Source organism: Geotrypetes seraphini, chromosome 3 (assembly GCF_902459505.1).
Source record: "Geotrypetes seraphini chromosome 3, aGeoSer1.1, whole genome shotgun sequence".
Taxonomy (NCBI): Eukaryota; Metazoa; Chordata; class Amphibia; order Gymnophiona; family Dermophiidae; genus Geotrypetes; species Geotrypetes seraphini.
In genome coordinates, this window is record NC_047086.1 from 29,795,759 (window position 1) to 29,815,268 (window position 19,510).

Below are 19,510 nucleotides of genomic sequence, written 5' to 3' on the forward strand. Positions count from 1 at the left end.
TAGCATAGATCACAATTAACTTCCAGCATTATAGCTGGGCCCGAAGAGAGAAACTACTACAGATATAGAAAAGTTGGAGGGAAGAAAGAAACCAAGAGGGTAAGAGTTTGAAGAAAGCAAGAAGCCAAAAGCAGGAAAAAAGAGAATGGAAAAAAATTAAGACACAAAGAGGAACAAAATGCACATTAAAAAAAAGAGGGAAAAATATCCCTTGTTCCTAAACATTCTTAGCTGGTGCCCAAATGTTCTAATTACGCTTCCACCCTTGCATAAACGTGCATCATATAGGGTGCCCACAAAACACTCCTTGATTTTAAATGGTTACAAAACCAATATTCTTTCACCTTTGAGGCTACATTTTCATCAACTCAAAGTTTCATGTGGTAGCTGTTGATTACATACACTCGATGTGCACCCCACCTGTTACTCGGCAAACGTCAATGTGATAATCGAGCTCAGAAGCATATCCAGCATGCTTGCATTTATAGCTTCAGTGATGCGTTCCTGCAGATCATCCATAGTTGCGGATAGTAGAGGTACGTACATTCTGTCTTTCACATACTCCCAAAGGAAAAAGTCACAAATAGTAATGTCTGGTGATCTCGGGAGCCACTTGAGAAACACCTGATCATTTTGTCGCGTTGCATTGTCTGAAGATTGTAACTTCTGCACCAATTGCAGCTTATAAGGGTGAAAAGTGCAAGCGATTGTGTAAGATCTTGCTAACTGTGCTTTTTGGGACTTGTATTTGCTGTCATCTTATTTATAAACATATTCCGATAAGTTTTGAATTTGTAACCTTTTAAAATCAAGGAGTGTTTTTGTGGGCACCCTGTATTACTCTGACTTCTTTTTTTTCTAACTGACTAAGCAAAAGATCATTATACTGAGGCACATAGAGAAAGCTGCTACTCACGGAAGCACATCAGGATGACTTCCAATCAGTTTACTCATGGCCACACAAAGTCTTTCATGCAGGTCATGATTTATTTGACTCCCTGCTTTGATGGCATCCGCATTCCTCTGCAGCAAATCCAGGAGTAGTGGACGCAGCTGACGGCCAATCAGTAAGGTGTATTCTTTGTCCAGCAATAGCTGTGCTAAGGCACCAAGGATACACTGGTGGTCCTGAGTCATCCACATCTGGAAAACATGATTAATTTTTAGTTTAGATCACATTATTCTACTAGTCAACCTCTACTCACTGCATGTACTATTTTCCCCAATATACTCTTATCAGTAAATACAGAATAAAATCAATAAATTCAATATGTATTTTTATCAGCACAATGTATAAATTATCTCCATTCTTACTTGATCTCAACTTACAATACAAACCCTATTAGAACAAAAAACAAACAAACTTACCATGATCGATATTACAAACCCTATTTATCCCCAAAGAGATTAAAAAAAAAAAAAAAAGAATGAATAAATGTTACCAAGCACACTGTTAAATCCAAAATAACAGCCTTCATTTCCTGGATATTTTATTGTCGGAGCCACCAGTGGTATGAATGCCAAGATTAACATTTGCTGTGATCTAAATTCACCATGACATTACATTCAAACTTATGCCTGGCTACTTAAGAAGCAATTCCACTCAAGATGGCTGTTTTCCACAATGAGATAAACACTCGGGTCAAACTTAAACCTGTCTTAACAATATACCCGAGTACCTACTATAGTTCAGACTGATACCAATTTTACTTTTATCTTCAAAGCAATTAGTAATATTTCGCTTTTAGAACCAAGGCCTCAGACACACCCCCTCTACCTTCGATAACATATCCAGCAAGAATATTGGTGTATAGTTCTCCTCACTGGCCTCAATTCATTTACCATATTTTAAAATTCATTTAAAATTCATTTGTGATAATTTAATCTTTTTTAGAAGTTTTATAAATAGTTATAAATTAATCTTCTTAACTTAATCATACTTAACTTAAATTCATCATGTTTCAAAGCAGCTGGAGTTAATGATCTGACATGTTTTGCAAAGAACTTGCTTTATCAAAGATCCCCCAGAGCCGCTAACATCATCCAAATCACTCAAATCTTTCAGTAAGGTGTGTCTGAGGACTTGGTTCTATAAGCAAAATATTACTAACTAGTGTTTAAGCCTGTTACATTAACGGGTGCTAATAAAGACTCCTTCCCTCACATGTCCTCTATTTTCAGCCACAGCTCCCCCAAACTCATTTTTACCCCTCCCCCATCTTTCCCCTTTCAGCTTCCAGCCCTCTTTTCTCACCAGCAGCATTTCCCTCACCCCCCACACTTCCCTGTGCAGCAGCATTCCCTCCCTCTCAATTTCCCTGTGTAGCAGCAGCATTTCCCTCCCCCCACCCAACTTTCCTGTGCAGCAGCATTCCCTCCTCCTCCCTGTGCAGCAGCATTTTTGTTTGTTTCTGGCCAGCTCCCTTACAGTCCCTTGCCGAAGTTATTTTTTTAGTTTAAAGCTGCCGCCACAGCTCCTCTCACAATCCGTGCCTGTGTCGGAAGCCTTCTCTCTAACGTGATGTTCTAGAGGCTTCTGACGCAGGTGCGGCTCATGAGAGGAGCCGCCACGGCGGCTTTGAACTTAAAAATAACTTCGGCAAGGAACTGTAAGGGAGAAGGCCACACTGCGGGCCGCGCTGTGTTAGATGGAGCGAGGGTAGGAGTCACCGACGTGCGTCCCTGCTTAAGGTATCTCTGCATGCACAGAAAAAAAACACCGCTGACTCCTACTGCACATGCGAAGCCACAGAGCATGGATCATGCAGGTAAGAGTGCGCGTGCGTGTTTAGGGTTTTATTATTAGTGATTGCTTTGAAAATAAATGTAAAGTTGGTATCAGTCTGAACTATAGCAGGTGCTCGGGTATATTGTTAAGACATACTTAAGAAGCAAGCCATGCTAAATCAGATCAACATCCATTAGAACCAACATCAGTGCCTAGTCATGTTACAAGTACCTGCCAAATCACAAAAAGTAGATCCATTTCCAATGATGGACAATGGCTCTCTAAGACTACCTGGCTTATTTTTATGAAGATTTCCTCCAGAAACATGTTCAGTCCTCTTTTGAATCCCACTATGCATGTCACCTTGACCATACCTTCCCTGAACAGATGACATAGCTTAAGTATTCACAGGCCGATCTCAATTAATGTGGATGGGAAAATATTAGCTAAGCTTTTGGCTCCGAGGTTAGCAAAGGTTCTCCCTCATATCATTGGTATGCATCAAATAGGTTAGTATTTCATATTCTTGATCTGGCAAAATCTCTATAAGTTCCAGCCTTTTCTGTATCATTAGATGCAGAGAAGGCCTTTGACCGAGTAGAATGGTCTTTCATGTTATCAAACTATGGGCTGGTTTGGGATTAAGCCTGGATTTGTTCAAATGATTCAAACTCTTTATAGTCTTCCATCTGCTAGACTTTATATTAATAACATATTTATAGAGAGGTTTCCTTTAGAGAGGGGAGTTCAGCAGGGATGTCCCTTGTCTCCCTTGCTTTTTGATATTGTGCTAGAACCTTTATTGCTAGCAGTTCGACAAGCTAAGGAGATACAGGGAATTCCATATGCAGGCCGAATGTATAAGGTCTCAGCTTATGCAGATGACATCTTAACTAATCCTGAGTTAACTATTCCACTTTTGCTACAAATGTTTGAGAACTTTGGAAAATTTTCTGGATACAAGATCAACTGGATCGAATCTGAGGTTCTTTCATTGAATGTTTATTGTGTAAAGGGATTAATTGATCCATTCCCATTCCTTTGGAAAAAGGATGGAATAAAATATTTAGGAATAATAATCCAAGGGAATCTGGAAGAAACTATGCAGGTAAATGAGAGAGCCTTATTGACAAAGGTCAAAGAAATGTGTGAGCGATGGAACCCGTTACAAATTTCTTGTTGGGGGAGAGTTCAAACTATTAAGATGATGATTGTACCTGTAATTTGTTATCAGATTAGCATGATACCAATTTTTTTTCAGGCATTTTTCTACAAAAAATTAAATAAAATCATTTTGTGTTTTATATGGCTTGGTAAGACTCCCAGAATAGCCTTATCTTTACAAAATTCTCAATCTATGGGAGGAATAAATTTTCCAAATTTTTATAGATACCATCAGAGCGTCAGAGCAAGTATTGGCTTATTCTTGAAAGTCATCTTATGGCCCTGATTCACCTTAAGCATTTATTGAGCATTAGACTTCCAAGAATTTACAAAAGTAATAAGATTTTTCATTCTACTTGGAAAACTTTGAGATACCTGGAGCTCTAATTGCCAGTCCCCATTAAGAAAACAAAATGTCAGTCCTTATGGCTGAATTCTAAAATTATGGTGGGGAAGTCAAAAATTTTATGAAAACAGTGGTTACAGGCTGGAATTTGAACTCTAGATCAGTGTTTTTCAACCTTTTTACACCCGTAGACCGGCAGAAATAAAAGAATTATTTTGTGGACCGGCAAACTACTAGGACTAAAATTTTAAAACCCCGTTTCCGCCCCATCTTCGCGAGCTCGGTCATCTCAGTAACTATAGAAAAATAGACAAATATAGTGCAAAATATAGATAGCAGATATAAATTCTCAAAACTGACATGTTTTGATCACTAAATTGAAAATAAAATAATTTTTCCTACCTTTGCTGTCTGGTTGTGTTTCCTTCTGTCTGTGTATCCTTTCTTTCATTTCTTTCTTTCTGCACTCAGGCCCAAGAATTGTCCCTTTCTGTTCCCTCCCTCTTTCCTTTCTATGTCCTTAGTGCCCCCGGTGCCTCCTTCCCATGTCCTTAGTGCCCCCAGTGCCTCCTTCCCATGTCCTTAGTGCCCCCAGTGCCTCCTTCCCATGTCCTTAGTGCCCCCAGTGCCTCCTTCCCATGTCCTTAGTGCCCCTTCCTTGCTTTAGTGCCCCCAGTGCATCCTTCCCATGTTCTTAGTGCCCCTTCCTGTCTTTAGTGCCCCCAATGCCTCCTTCCTATGTCCCTCTTACTGCCTTCCAGACTTTGTCCCACCCCCACCCCCGAAGCCAGCCTGTCTACCTCCCTGGCCAAAGCCAGCCTGCTTGCCTGCCTACCTCCTTCCCTCCCTGCCGTGCAAAAAAAAAAAAGCCTCCCTCCCATCCTTTCCCCGGTCCGCTGCTATCTTACCGCACTGCTACTGCTAAAGCCGACAGGAAGTCTTGGCCCAGAACGTCCTCTCCGACGTCAGAATTGACATCGGAAAGAAGACTTCCTGTCGGCTTTAGCAGCAGCAGCAGCAGGGCGGTAAGATAGCAGCGGACCAGGTGAAAGGAAGGAGGAAGGCTTTTTTTTTTTTGCGCGACAGGTAGGGACAGGAAATGATTGCCTGTCCCGTTGTCCCCGGGCACAGCTTCGGGACGCTGTCCCTGAAAACGGGACATTTTGGCGTCCCGAAGCTGTGTGTGGGGACAACAGGACAGGAGGTCTGAAAACGGAACCTATGGTCACCTTAATCTTGCCGGCCCTGTGCAGACCGGCAGAAATTTCCTGCGAACCGGCACCGGTCCGCGGACCAGCGGTTGAAGAACAGTGGGGTGCCCAATAGGTCGATCGCAATCAACCGGTGGATCGCCAAGGCAAAATGAGTCGATCGCGGAGCCCATCCCGGTCTCCGTGATAGACTCACTTTGTCTTGGCGATCTACTGGGCCGATCAACCTTCCTCTCCCCGAAGTCAATTCTACCGTCGAAGAGGAAGTTCTGGCCAGCCAATCACTACCTGGCTGGGCCGGAACTTCCTCTCCAAAGGCAGAATTGACGTCGGGGAGAGGAATGTTGGTTGGCCCAACCCAGGGAAGCAGGGAGAGCTTGGGGGGGCGGCGGCGGCGGCTTTGGGGCCTGTTCCCTGATGGCAGCGACAGTGGCTTAGGGGAGGGCAGGAAGAAAGAAAGAAAGAGGGCAGGCAGGATGACAGAGGGAAAGAAGAGAAACATAAAAAAAGAAAGGGGGCATGAAGAGAGAAAAAAGAAAGGGAGGCAGGGAGAGGAAGAAAAGGTTGGTGAAGGGAAAGCACAGTTACTTACCGTAACAGGTGTTATCCAGGGACAGCAGGCATATATTCTCACATGTGGGTGACGTCATCTACGGAGCCCCAGCGCGGACAGCTTTTCAAGCAAACTTGATTGAAGTTTCAAGTTTGCTACACTGCACCACGCATGTGCATGCCTTCTTGCCCACTAGAGGGCGCATCCCCACCTCATGGTCCTCAGTTCCATAACCAGCAAAGAAGCCATCCCCGGGGAGGAGGGCGGGTTGTGAGAATATATGCCTGCTGTCCCTGGATAACACCTGTTACGGTAAGTAACTGTGCTTTATCCCAGGACAAGCAGGCATGATATTCTCACATGTGGGTGACCTCCAAGCCAACCAAAAAAGGGCATGTGGGAGGATGGCAATTTAGGAAAACAGGTTACGTAACACCGACTGGCCAAACCGGCTGTCACTTCTGGACAAAGTGTCCAGACAGTAGTGGGAGGTGAACGTATGAACCGAAGACCAAGTGGCAGCTTTACATATGTCCTCCACAGGAGTAGACCGGAGGAAAGCAACAGAAGCTGCCATTGCCCGGACCTTATGCCCCGTGACTCGACCATGGAGCGTGAGACCAGCCTGAGCGTAGCAAAAAGAAATACAAGCAGCTAGCCAGTTGGACAAGGTGCGCTTGGAAACAGGATGTCCCAGCCGATTAGGATCAAAGGACAAAAATAATTGAGGAACCTTCCGATGAGACTTGGTACGTTGGAGATAAAAAGCCAATGCCCTCTTACAGTCCAGTGTGTGAAGCGCCGCCTCACCAGGATGAGAGTGGGGCTTCGGGAAGAACACCGGAAGGACAATAGACTGATTGAGGTGGAAATCAGACACAACCTTAGGTAGAAATTTTGGATGGGTGCGAAGAACCACCTTGTCATGATGGAACACAGTAAAGGGCGGGTCCGCAACCAAAGCCTGAAGCTCACTAATTCGATGAGCAGACGTGAGCGCAAGTAAAAAGACCACCTTCCAAGTGAGAAACTTAGGAAGAGACTTGTCAATTGGCTCAAAGGGAGGTTTCATCAGCTGAGCCAAGACCACATTCAGATCCCAAACTACAGGAAGAGGTTTCAGAGGAGGATTAACATTAACTAAACCCCTCATGAAACGAACCACCAGAGGATGAAGAGAGAGAGAACGTCCCTCTAGATGCCGATGGAAAGCAGCAACAGCACTGAGATACACCCGGATGGAAGTTGTCTTCAGCCCAGACTTGGACAAACGCAGCAAATATTCCAGAACCGAGGATACCGGAACCAAACTCGGGTCCAGATGGTGCGAGGCACACCAGGATGAAAATCTGGTCCACTTCTGGGAATAACAAAGCCGAGTCGAGGCCTTGCGCGAGGCTTCCAACACCTCCCTGACCGCCGAAGTCAGGGGGAAAGGAACCAAGCCGTCAGATGCAATGACTGAAGATTGGGATGCAACAGCAAACCCCGACTCTGAGACAGCAGAGAGGGAAAAACTGGCAGAAGTAGAGGCTCCCTGGCACTGAGTTGAAGGAGCAGGGAAAACCAGTGCTGACGAGGCCAACGTGGCGCTATGAGAATCATAGTGGCTCTGGATGACTTGAGGTGAACCAACGTCCTCAAGATCAGAGGAAAAGGAGGAAACGCATAAAGGAATCTCCCTCTCCAGTCGAGAAGGAAGGCATCTGCCTCGAGACGGTCCTGGGAGTAAATCCGGGAACAATAGAGGGGCAGTTTGCGAGTCTCCGGGGAAGCAAAGAGATCCACCTGAGGGGTCCCCCAGCGGTCGAAGACCTCGCGTAGGACTCGGGAGTTTAGCGACCACTCGTGCGGCTGGAGAAGACGACTGAGTTTGTCTGCGAGACAATTATTTTCTCCATGAATGTAGACCGCCCGCAGGAAGATGTTCTGGGAGGTCGCCCATTCCCAAAGGCGCAAGGCTTCCCGGCACAGGGACCATGAGCCCGTTCCCCCTTGTTTGTTTACATAATACATGGCCACTTGGTTGTCCGTCCGTACCAGGACTACCTGATTGCGCAGCAGATGACAGAACGCTCGAGCTGCCAGGAAAATGGCGCGAAGCTCCAACACATTGATGTGACAAAGACAGTCCTCCGTCGACCATAGCGCTTGAGTCCGCAGACCGTCGAGGTGAGCTCCCCACGTGTACTCCGAAGAGTCCGTGGTCAGGACTTGTGATGTGGAGGAACGAGAAAGAGCAAACCCCCGGAAAGATTGGAAGAGTCGGTCCACCAACGGAGCGATCGTCTCAAGGAAGGAGTCACCGTTACAGGAAGGGAGAGCGGGTCTCGATCCTGATGCCACTGGGAGGCCAAGGTCCACTGAGGGAGTCTCAGATGCAATCGGGCAAACGGCGTGACATGAACTGTCGAAGCCATGTGGCCGAGTAGAATCATCAGCCTGTGGGCAGATACGGAGCGCTGCAGCAAAATATGATGGGCCAGGCGAAGCAGAGCCTCCAGTCTCGACGAGGGAAGGAACGCCCGAAGGCGAACCGTGTCCAGCACGGCCCCGATAAACTGAAGGGATTGAGCCGGGCACAGCTGCGATTTGGGAAAATTTACCTCGAACCCCAGACGTTGAAGAAAAATGATAGTCTGTCGGGTCGCTGAGATAACCCCCTCCCGGGATGAAGCCTTGATCAGCCAATCGTCCAGGTAGGGGAAGACCTGCAATCCCTGAGATCTCAGGGCAGCCGCGACCACCACCATACACTTCGTGAAGACCCGAGGAGACAAGGCCAGCCCGAAGGGAAGGACGTGATACTGGAGGTGCAACTCCCCCACCTGGAACCGTAAGAACTTGCGGAAGGCGGGATGCACCGGAACATGAGTATATGCTTCCTTCAGGTCCAGGGAGCACATCCAGTCCCCCGAGTCTAACAGAGGGTACAGGACTGGGAAGCACAACATACGGAACTTCTCCCAGACAAGAAACTTGAGCCCTCAGAGGTCCAGAATTGGGCGTAAGTCAACTGTCTTCTTCGGGACCAAGAAGTACCGGGAGTAAAACCCCCGTCCCCTTTGGTTCGGGGGAACAGGCTCCACCGCCCGAAGGATCAACAGGGACTTGGCTTCCAACAGGAGAAGAGGAAGCTGGTCTCGACAGCCAAGAGAAGCCCCCGGCGGATGTTCCAGCGGCCTGGCTAAGAAGTTTAGCGAGTAACCCTCGGAGATGATCCGGAGCACCCAAGCGTCCGACGTGATCTTGGCCCAGGCTGGAAGAAAGGCCTGTAATCGGCCCCCGATAGGAAGGGGGTCCTTTGACAGTACGGAAGGGGCCCGCCCCCAACCGCGCATCACGTCAAAAAGACGGAGCGGGTTTAGACGCTCCTTGCGCCTGAGGCTTTGGTTGGGACGTTCTGCCCTGCTGCTGGGGACGCCGGGGCGGAGGCCTGGAGAAGGCCGGCGTCGACTTCTGCGGGTACCGCCGCGGAGGAGGTCTAAACGGCTTCTGCGGCGGGGCCCGGGGTTTAGGGCGGACCAATGAGGCGATAGAGCGCTCATGTTCAGACAAGCGTTTGGTCGCCGCCTCCAAGGACTCATCGAACAACTCAGAGCCAACACAGGGAAGGTTGGCCAGGCGTTCCTGCAAGTTCAGGTCCATATCTAACGTACGAAGCCATGCGAGACAGCGCATCGCCACCGCAAAGGCGGACACGCGAGAGGCCAACTCAAAGGCATCGTAGACTGCATGAAAGAGGTAGAGGCGCAGCTGGGATAAATTGGCCATAAAGGCGCCAAAATCCTCCTTATGGGAATCTGGCATGACTCCATAATACCTGGGCAACGCCTTGACCATCTGCCTTAAATAGGAGGAGAAAGTGAATGCGTAATTAAGGACCCTGGCGGCCATCAAGGAGTTAGAATAGAGGCGATGACCAAACTTGTCCAGGGTCCGCCCCTCCCGCCCGGGGGGAACCGCAGCCGAGACCCGAGAAGGCTGGGACTTCTTCAACGCCGACTCCACCAGCAACAACTGGTGAGACAACTGCGCTTTATCGAAGCCCTTGCAGGGGACTGTGCAGTACTTAGACTCCATCTTAGACGGAACAGCTGTGACTGTAAGAGGGGAGTCCAAGTTCCTCAGGAAGGTCTGGTGTAGAACCTTGTTAAGAGGCAGCCGGGGGGTCTCTCTGGGAGGAGAGGGCAAATCCTGCTCCTCCAAAAATTCTTTCGTATATTGAGACCCTGACGCTAGATCAAGGTCCAAGGCTCTTCCCATATCAAGGACAAATCTGGAAAAGGAAGAGGGCTTCGAAGGAGGCGAGGGAGAACGAGAAGTCTTCGTCGCCAAGAAGGAAGGGGAAACCTCACGGGAATAACGAGGTTCCCTCCCCGTGCCCGAACCCGAACCCCAAGAGGCCGCACCAAGCGATCTCGACGGGGTCGGGGACCGGCCACGCCCCGAGGAACCCCTGCGGGAAGTCCCCGGGGTATGAGGGATCGAGGCACGCCCCCTCCGTCTCAGCGAAGAGTCCCTCGAGTACTCAACCTCGGAGGAACGGAGAAGCCTCGGATTATCGAGGCGAAGCTCGGAGACCCGAAGGGTCTCGGCCCCGGTCGGCGAGGAGCGACCGCGTCGTCGAGGAGAAACCCGTTGACGTTTGGGCTTCCTCGACCGACGCTTCGCCCGAGGCCGACCCGAGGGCGAGGAGCCCCGGGAGGACCTCGACGAGGACGAAGAGGAAGAGATCCTCCGAACCCTCCGCCCCTTGTCCCGAAGCCGCACACTCCGCTCAGGCTGGTCAGCCGAGATCGAGGGCAAAGCCGAGGCCGAAGCCGCCCCGGGGGCCGAAGTCGAGGGTACCGAGACCGAGGCCGCCGACGCTGGGGCCACCGAAGGCGGCTGGAGGTGCGCGAGGGCACCGGACAGCTCCGAGGTAATAAGCGCACGGAGTAAGTCCTGAAAGGCCGGTACCGCCATCATGGCAGGCAGATCCGGGGCCGGCAGGTGCTCCCTCGAGGGCGACCTCAGTCTCGAGTATTCCCGCGGGGCACCCGACTTCGACGCTCGGGGCGAGGCCGAGGACGACCCACCCGCCCCCGTCGATGATCCAGAGGATGGCTTCTTCGAGGCTGGAAGAGAAGAAGGAAGTGAGGACTTACCCTTCGTCGACTTCGGGGTCGAGGAGACCGGCTTCGACGAAGCGGGCTGACGGGGCGAGGTCGAGGGAGACGAGGCCGAGGTCAAGGCCGGGGCCGAAGCCGAGGCCGACGTCAAGGCCTTCCCTTCTTGTGTTTTCAAGTGGACTTTCAAGGGCATCAGACTTCTAAATGGTACAAATTAATATACGATTATCTTCCTTAAAAATCCCAAAACAAGTTTACGTGACATTTGGAGTATGGAAATACAACACAATGTCTCTGCCATTCAACGGCTCCAAATATGGAATCATAGAATGTGATGTACAGCTTCAGCTGCTATGAGACAAACTTTATACTTCTTATTATACTGAATATTCTGGACCCCGGTGAGACTACAAAAACTAGATAACACACATTCTAACAAATGCTGGCATTGTCAACTTGAAGTAGGAACACAAGATCACCTTCTGTTCCACTGTCCTTTGATATTTGCTTTCTGGAGATCTATATGGAGTAAAATTACTTTTAGTCTTGAGGTTCCTATACACCATCTTATGGAACGATTCTATTTGGTACATCGCTTAAGCCTAAAAGTCCACTTGACAATCGTAAAGCTCAAGGTTAACAAGGCAATGGGGCCTGACAACCAATACCCCAGGGTGCTTAGGGAGTTGAGTGAGGTTTTGGCAGAGCCACTGTCAGCGCTCTTCAACCTCTCCCTTAGTACAGGCAGCATCCCGTTGGACTGGAGGATGGCTAACGTCATTCCACTCCACAAAAAAGGCTCAAAGATGGAGACAGCAAACTACAGACCAGTGAGTCTAACATCGATAGTGAGCAAACTAATGGAAACTCTAATCAAACACCAATTGGATAAGATCCTGGATGAGGAGAATCTACGGGATCCCCGTCAACATGGATTTACTAAGGGGAGATCATGCCAATGCAACCTGATCAGCTTCTTTGACTGGGTAACGGGGAAGCTGGATGTTGGGGAGTCTCTGGACATCGTGTACCTGGACTTTAGCAAAGCATTCGATAGCGTACCACACCGCAGGCTGCTGAGCAAGATGAGTTCTATAGGATTAGGTGACACATTGACGAAATGGGTTGGGAACTGGCTTGGAGGCAGGCTTCAAAATAGTGGTGAACGGCACCCCCTCCGAAATGACGGAAGTGATCAGTGGAGTGCCACAGGGCTCGGTCTTGGGCCCGATCCTATTCAACATCTTTATAAGAGACTTGGCAAAAGGGCTTCGCGGTAAAATAACATTATTCGCCGATGACGCCAAACTAAGTAATGTAGTGGGCAAATGCACAACGGACGAAGATTCAATGCCTGATAACATGATGCATGACCTACTCCTACTAGAGCGCTGTTCTAGGTCCTGGCAACTCAGCTTCAATGCCAAAAAATGCAAAGTTTTGCACCTAGGCAGCCAAAATCCATGCAAGACTTATACCCTTAATGGTGAGATCCTAACTAGAACGGTAGCAGAACGAGACTTGGGGGTGATCGTCAGTGAGGACATGAAGGCTGCCAGTCAGGTGGAGCAGGCTTCATCCAAGGCAAGACAGATCATAGGTTGCATACGCAGGAGTTTCGTCAGCCATAAGCCTGAAGTCATTATGCTATTGTATAGATCCATGGTGAGGCCCCACCTGGAATACTGTGTGCAATTCTGGAGGCCGATTTATCGCAAGGATGTGCTGAGACTGGAGTCGGTTCAGAGAATGGCCACCCGGATGGTCTCGGGACTCAAGGATCTCCCGTACGAAGAACGGTTAGACAAATTACAGCTATACTCGCTCGAGGAGCGCAGAGAGAGGGGGGACATGATCGAGACTTTCAAGTATCTCACGGGCCGCATCGAGGCGGAGGAGGATATCTTCTTTTTCAAGGGACCCGCGGCAACAAGAGGGCATCTGTGGAAAATCAGGGGCGGGAAACTACAAGGTGACACCAGGAAATTATTTTTCACTGAAAGGGTGGTTGATCGCTGGAATAGTCTTCCACTGGAGGTGATTGAGGCCAGCAGCGTGCCTGATTTTAAGGCCAAATGGGATCGACACATGGGATCTATTCAAAGGTAGGGGAGGGTCATTAGGGTGGGCAGACTGGATGGGCCGTCTATTTCTATGTTTCTATAATGTCTGGAGTTACTTTACAAATGATTACAAGGAACTGGAAAAATTGGGACCGTCTCAACTTTTCATTTTGGTGAGAAACTTTGTTAGTATTATTAACTTTGTTAGTATGAAAGAATGTTAGCAGAACAATCGGGTGAATCCTGGAAGTTTAAAGAGATTTGGGGTCCATTAGACTCATTTGTCAAACACCTTTAAAGCTTTGGTTATATTTTATGTTGGATAACTACCAGATTCAAATTATCTCTACAACTCTTCATACACATCCAGGACAGTGGGGGGAAGGAGGGAGGGGTTTGGGTTGATAGGTAGGATTGTTTCATGATTTAAGCATAGTATGTAAGTGCTATTTGTTGATTTATTGATATGTTGGTTGATGCACTTTGTATAAGCTGTTTTAACAAAACCAATAAAACAGTTATTAAAATAAGAACAAAAAAAATGATCAGATACATGAAACTTGTTGGTAATCTCGAGGTACTGGACTAGAACTCGCTTGACATCCAGCAAAGGCTACAATCCAGTTGTATTTTCAGGATTTCCCCAATGAATTTGCATGAGATCTATTTGTATGCACTGCTTCCATTGTACACAAACAGATCTCATGCATATTCATTTGTGAAATCCTAAAAACTCGATCTGGCAAGGGCTAAGGTTTGACAACCCTGTTTTAAAGAAAGTCACACAAGTGAACTGGTGAAGATCAGTTATTAAGTACCGTACTTGAATTTAGAGACTGTTGAAGTAATGATTTCAATTTTAATAGCAGTAGCTTCTTCTAGTGGTACAGAAATATTCTCTTCCTTTGAACTCATTCATTCCAAACCGAGAAATCGTTTGTGACCCAATAAAGCAGAAAAGCTTGGTTTTATTTTCCAGATTATGAACAAACAAGATGAAGATAAGGGTTCTATAGAAGGCAGTAATTTAAGCTTTTCATGTGTTGACCTGGCTGATAGTTAAGGGTTTTTTTAAAAGATATTTTATTTAACCACCTCAGTTAACATGGATATTTAAGCAAATACAAGAATATACTGTATGCTATAATACAATATAAGATAAGATAATATAAGAATATTATATAATATAAGAATATACTGAATGCTATAATATTATTGTTTTGGTTAAATAAAAACTATTTAAATTGTTATGGTAATGATTATTTTTCTCTTTTCAATAAAAGTAAAACAGAAATGTTGTCCAAATAAGAATGATTACCCTATTAAATGAGAGACAGTTCCCCTCACAATAATTTCATAATTATTTATGTATTCAGTAATATAATCAAATAAGTGTTTTGATACAACTGTAAAATTAATCTGAAAAATTATTTTTCAAAAAATGAATTCTTCATCTGGTTGTAAATATTATAGATCACACCAGCAAGAATGAGTCTTTCTGAAGAAAACCATGATTTAAATCAAGGACTCCTTTTACTAAGCCTTGTTAGGGCTTTAACGCGCGGAATAGCACGTGCTACATTGCCGCACACACTAGACCTTAACGCCAGCATTCAGCTGGCGTTAGTTCTAGAAGCTTAGTGTGTGGTAATTTCCTGCGTGCACTAAAAACGCTAGCGCACCTTAGTAAAAGGAGCTCCAAGACTTTCTGAATAGCCCTAAGTGAGTCAGTGGAAAAGATGAAGCAGCAGCTAAAATTTGTGGATAATGCACATGGTAGATGGGGGGGGGGGGAAAACAAAAAAAAAAAAAAAAATCACAGTGGACAGCAATGTTGCGAGGCTAAAAGCCAACGAGATTTATAAAAATGCCACCCAGGGTCAATCATGAAACACTTTTCTGTGAGTTCATAATGAAGACATGTTGGAAGAGAGCGACACAGAACCTAGCAATGAAGAACTTGTTGAAATGACTCAAAGGTGTCAAACATTCCAAAAATTGTGCCTCTCATATCTGAAAAAAATAACAGAATGTGCATCAACGTTGGAAAATGCATTCAGTGACATGGAAGAATGTGATCTCATGCTGGAGCACTGTCTAAAATTGAAGCATCTGGCAGCTCTACATTTAACACTTAAGCCAAGACACGTAAGAACTTGAGAAGTTAAGTAGACAATGCTGACAATGATTGTTGCTGTTGATCATCAGAAACGCGGCAGAAGAAATCAGAGCATGGGAAGGCCGCAAAGCAGCATCTTTAGTGTGATGTGGCCTCTGCTGGAGCCGGGAGGTTTGTGCGTCTCGCGGTGGGAGGGTCAATGGGGGTTCATGTGCACCAAGAAAGGGTGCACGGGGGGGGGGGGGGGGGGGATTGACGGCTGCGGCGGCGATCTTACAGTGAAGGAGGGAGTCGACGCGCGCATGCGCACTCTTGCCTGCCACGGACCTATAGATCATGGAAAATGGAAGCAGGCAGGTAAGAGTGCGCATGCGCGCTTAGGGTTTTATTATATTAGATAAATAATAATAAACAACAGAGTGATCAGAAGGGACAATAAGGTATTAAGAGGGAAGCTAAACAAGGTGATGACAGAACAAACCTGAACCAAAAGTAGTAATTTAAATTGGATCCTAAAGAAATTGGTACCCAATGCTGTTTGAAAAGCAACTGGAAGATATAATCATATTTCTTTTTTAGAATTACGCAGAAGCCTCAATGCAGAATCCTTTCCATCAACCCTGGAGGCTTTTCTCAAGGTTTGCTCCTCCTTTGTTATTATTTTTTTGTCTTCTATGACTAAGTTGCAAAATTCTGAAACTAAGACACAAAAAATCTTATGCCTCTAGAATGATAAAAAGTGTTTATGCATTGTTAATGCAAGATAAGACACGCATATAGAAAACTTGGAAAATGTTAGAAATTTGAATTTAAAACAAAGCTTTCCCCGGGTTAAAATAATTTCTGCTAAGTGTTTTACAGGTTTTGAAAGTTTCCTCATCATCTAAAGATTTATTTGTTTGCCTCAGGCTGCCAGGGAGGAATTGCAAAGTTCACCAACCCTGGATGTTTCAGCAGTTTTGAAACATCACTTAAATGGTTTCTAAAAGTAGGCGTTTGGTTTCTTTTGTACTTCTACAAGATAAAGAGGCTGTGTTGACTCTCTGACTCCACCTTTTGTTTTATGAAATAAAGTGCATATATTTCCAGATGGACTTAGGGCGAGATGCACTAAAATCAGTTGGTAATATCGACTGGATCACTGTTGGTCAATTCTCTGACCAATTCATGCACTACCAAGTCTGCATATGATGTATGGGGAGGATCCTAAGGCCCTAATTGGCTCAGACACCCAAGGCATCGGGGAGGGGAAGACCAGTCATTTTCCACATGCTAGGCCTCAAAGCTGGAGAGACTGTGTTTCCCTACAGCTCCCAACGTCTACCAAAGGTACTCCCCAAAGGTATTCGGTGGAAGGAGGGAGTGGGCATACCTCCTGCTTTTTTTTTTTTTTCAGGAGGAAGGGGGAAGGTTAGGGGATGGTTGGAGGGGGGGCATGGCATAGGGTTATTTGGCCAGGCAAAAGGGAGTAGGTATCCCTCCTGTCATTTTCACTGCCGGGAGGGGGAGGGTCATGATGCCACTTCACGGGGGGAGAGGGGGGTGATCATTGTCGGCAGTGGGGGACTTTTTTTCTTTTTTAATGTCACATGCACAAAATATCTATGCCATTGAAAAAAGAAAAAAAACATGCAGATCTGTCAGTAACAGTTACACAATCTAGATCACTAATTTTTTTCCGATAACTAAAACCCGTTTTGTTTTTTTCTGGGGGTGGGGTGGTTGCATAGCCAAGCGATGGTAGTACATCAATCGCTTGGCTACTTGGGGTTTTAGCTAATTTGTATGACCAGATCGGAAAATGGGCGATTGAGGGGAAAAACAAGCAGTGAGCCGTTTTGTGTATCGGGGCGGTAAAAGCGATCATCATTAAAGCTGTGAAAACAGGTTTAGTGACGATCGCTGACTTTATTGTATCTAGCCTGCCCTTAGTCTAGAGCAGGAGCAAAACCAGAATTTTCAATAGAAACTAAATCTGCAGGCCAAAAATCTAACACAAAACTAGCCCCTCCCCAAACAAACAGCACACATTCCCTTTCTCAGAGACCAGGAAGAGCTCCCCCCTCCCAGACCTATCCATCAGCAGCAGACCCCCTTCTAGACAAGGGCTAGTGGGGGCAGGAGCAATCCCCAATCACTCCTGTCCATGCAAGCTCCAATCTCAAAATGGCTGCCTATGACTTTCAGCAGCAGTCTTACAGGACTGTTGCTGGAGGTTACAGCAGCCATTTTGATGCAAGAACCAGAGCGGGAAACAGGTTGGGATTGCTCCTGCCCTCACTATTACCAAGAACAACAATTTATTGTTTCTATACCACTACCAGGAGCATGCAGCACTGTATATTGTGCATGAGACGATCCCTACTCAAGAGGAACTTACAGTCTAATGACAAACACAAAGGGTAAAAGGGAGTCAGAACAGTGCTCATGTAGGGAATTAGAAGTGGGGCTGATGAGATGGAATCATATAGGACAAAGGAGAGTCTGAAGGTAGCACTCTTGAAGGGAATTAGAGGGGTCTGAAGAGGCGGTAGGGAACTACAGAGGGGATGATAGACAAATGTTGGTAGGGTTAGGATTTAAATGCAGTTTCAAATAAGTGGGCGTTCAGCCTGGATCTGAATACCACCAGGAGCACAGCCTGATGTAATGTTCCAGGCATGTGGCGCAGAAAGGTAGAAGGGACAGAGACGGGAGCTGGAAGTAGAGGAGAAGGGTACCAACAGGAGGGACTTGTCTGAAGAATGGAGGTCCCGGAGGGGAGGGGGGTTAGGGAGTAACAAGAGAGACGAGATACTGAGGAGCTGAAGAGCGAGTACATTTGAACATCCCTCTCCACAAAAGTGGAAGTAATGAAAAGTAGGGAATTACAGGCCGGTAAGTTCGTGGTAAGCAAATTAATGGAAATGCTTTTAAAACAGAGAATGGTGGAAGATGGGTAGTCAAGATGGCGTTGGGAGCAGACGTGCACGTTGAGCTGCGCCACTAAGCTCCTCTAGAACTGACCAAACTCCAAACTTCTTTCGCGATGGGAAAGAGGAAAGGATCCTTGCAGTCAGTACCTCCAGCAACCGCAACTTTGAGTGAGTTAGTTCAGACGACTTTGGAGGGCTTGGTCTGGCGCGCAACCCAGATGGCACAGCCAGCTTAAGGAGAAGTTTTGTTTTCAACAGAGGTTCTTAGTGTCGAAGGGGCTTCGTTTAGCCCTAAAGTGAGACAGCCACCTATCCAGCCTGGAGGTTCCAGCCTTATGCTGTAAGCAACACTGATGTCCCTGGAAGTGGAAACGGAAGTGTGGAACCCTGGTAGAGTGGCAGGGGACCCCGTCGGGTCAAAGTGCAAGCCTGAGATCTAACAACGATCTCCAATACAGAGATTGGAGAAGGAAAACCTGGGGAAGAAATACCATCATCTTTTGGAAGGTTGGAAAAACCAGCTGTCATCAAATTAGAAGATATCTGGAGGACAATAGAAGTAATGGACTCCAACCTTAAAAAAGCAGTTGAAGTTTTAAGGAAGGATTGTGGTAGTATCAGTGCTGAAGTGGAACACCTTGGGGAAATCCTGAAGGAATATGGTGAGACTCTTCAGAACCATGAGAGGCAGATTTCTCAGGTGAATGATCTTCAAGTAGAAATAGTTAAAGAGAGATCTGTCATTCAAAAAAAATAGAGTATATTGAAAATTATCAAAGAAAAAAATAATTTGCAAATTTTAAATTTTCCAAGGTCACCAGTAATCTCAGCTATTGAAATGGTCCGTAAATACAGTGTTCCCCCGGTTGTTCGGTCAGTGGTTCGCGGTCCCGGTCATTCGTGGTATTTTCGGACCGCGAACCGCCAACAAGGAGAGGGCAGAGGAAGAGGCAGGAGGAAGTAGTCGGAGCGCTGCAAGTACAGGAAATCACTCGCGGTTCACTCCGACCGCCTCTTCCTGCATGAAGTCGGGCCTTATCCAATGAGGAACTGCTTTGACACGCAGCTCCCGATTGGATAAGGCCCGACTTCGTGCAGAAAGAAGCGGTCAGAGCAAACTGCGAGTGATTTCCTGCACTCGCAGCACTCCGGCTGCCCTCTCCCTCTGCCCTCTTAAGGCTCCCCCATGCAAAACCGTATTCGCAGTTTTTCGAGATTCGCAGGGGTTCCGTTCCAGAGAACACTGGAGGAACACTGTATATGCATGAAATTATGCTTTTGCCTGGAGAAAACCTAC

General features: G+C 46.7%; 1 protein-coding gene across 2 annotated transcripts in view; it reads right to left on the bottom strand.

The window, feature by feature from the left end:
- The window catches only part of MDN1 (midasin AAA ATPase 1), a 943,760-nt gene that overhangs the window by 921,194 nt on the left and 3,056 nt on the right, over positions 1 to 19,510 (bottom strand). For both annotated transcript variants that reach the window (XM_033936734.1, XM_033936735.1), the window contains exon 2: positions 917 to 1,143. In XM_033936734.1, the coding sequence (XP_033792625.1) occupies positions 917 to 1,143 (227 nt within the window). The remainder of the gene's footprint in view (positions 1 to 916; positions 1,144 to 19,510) is intronic.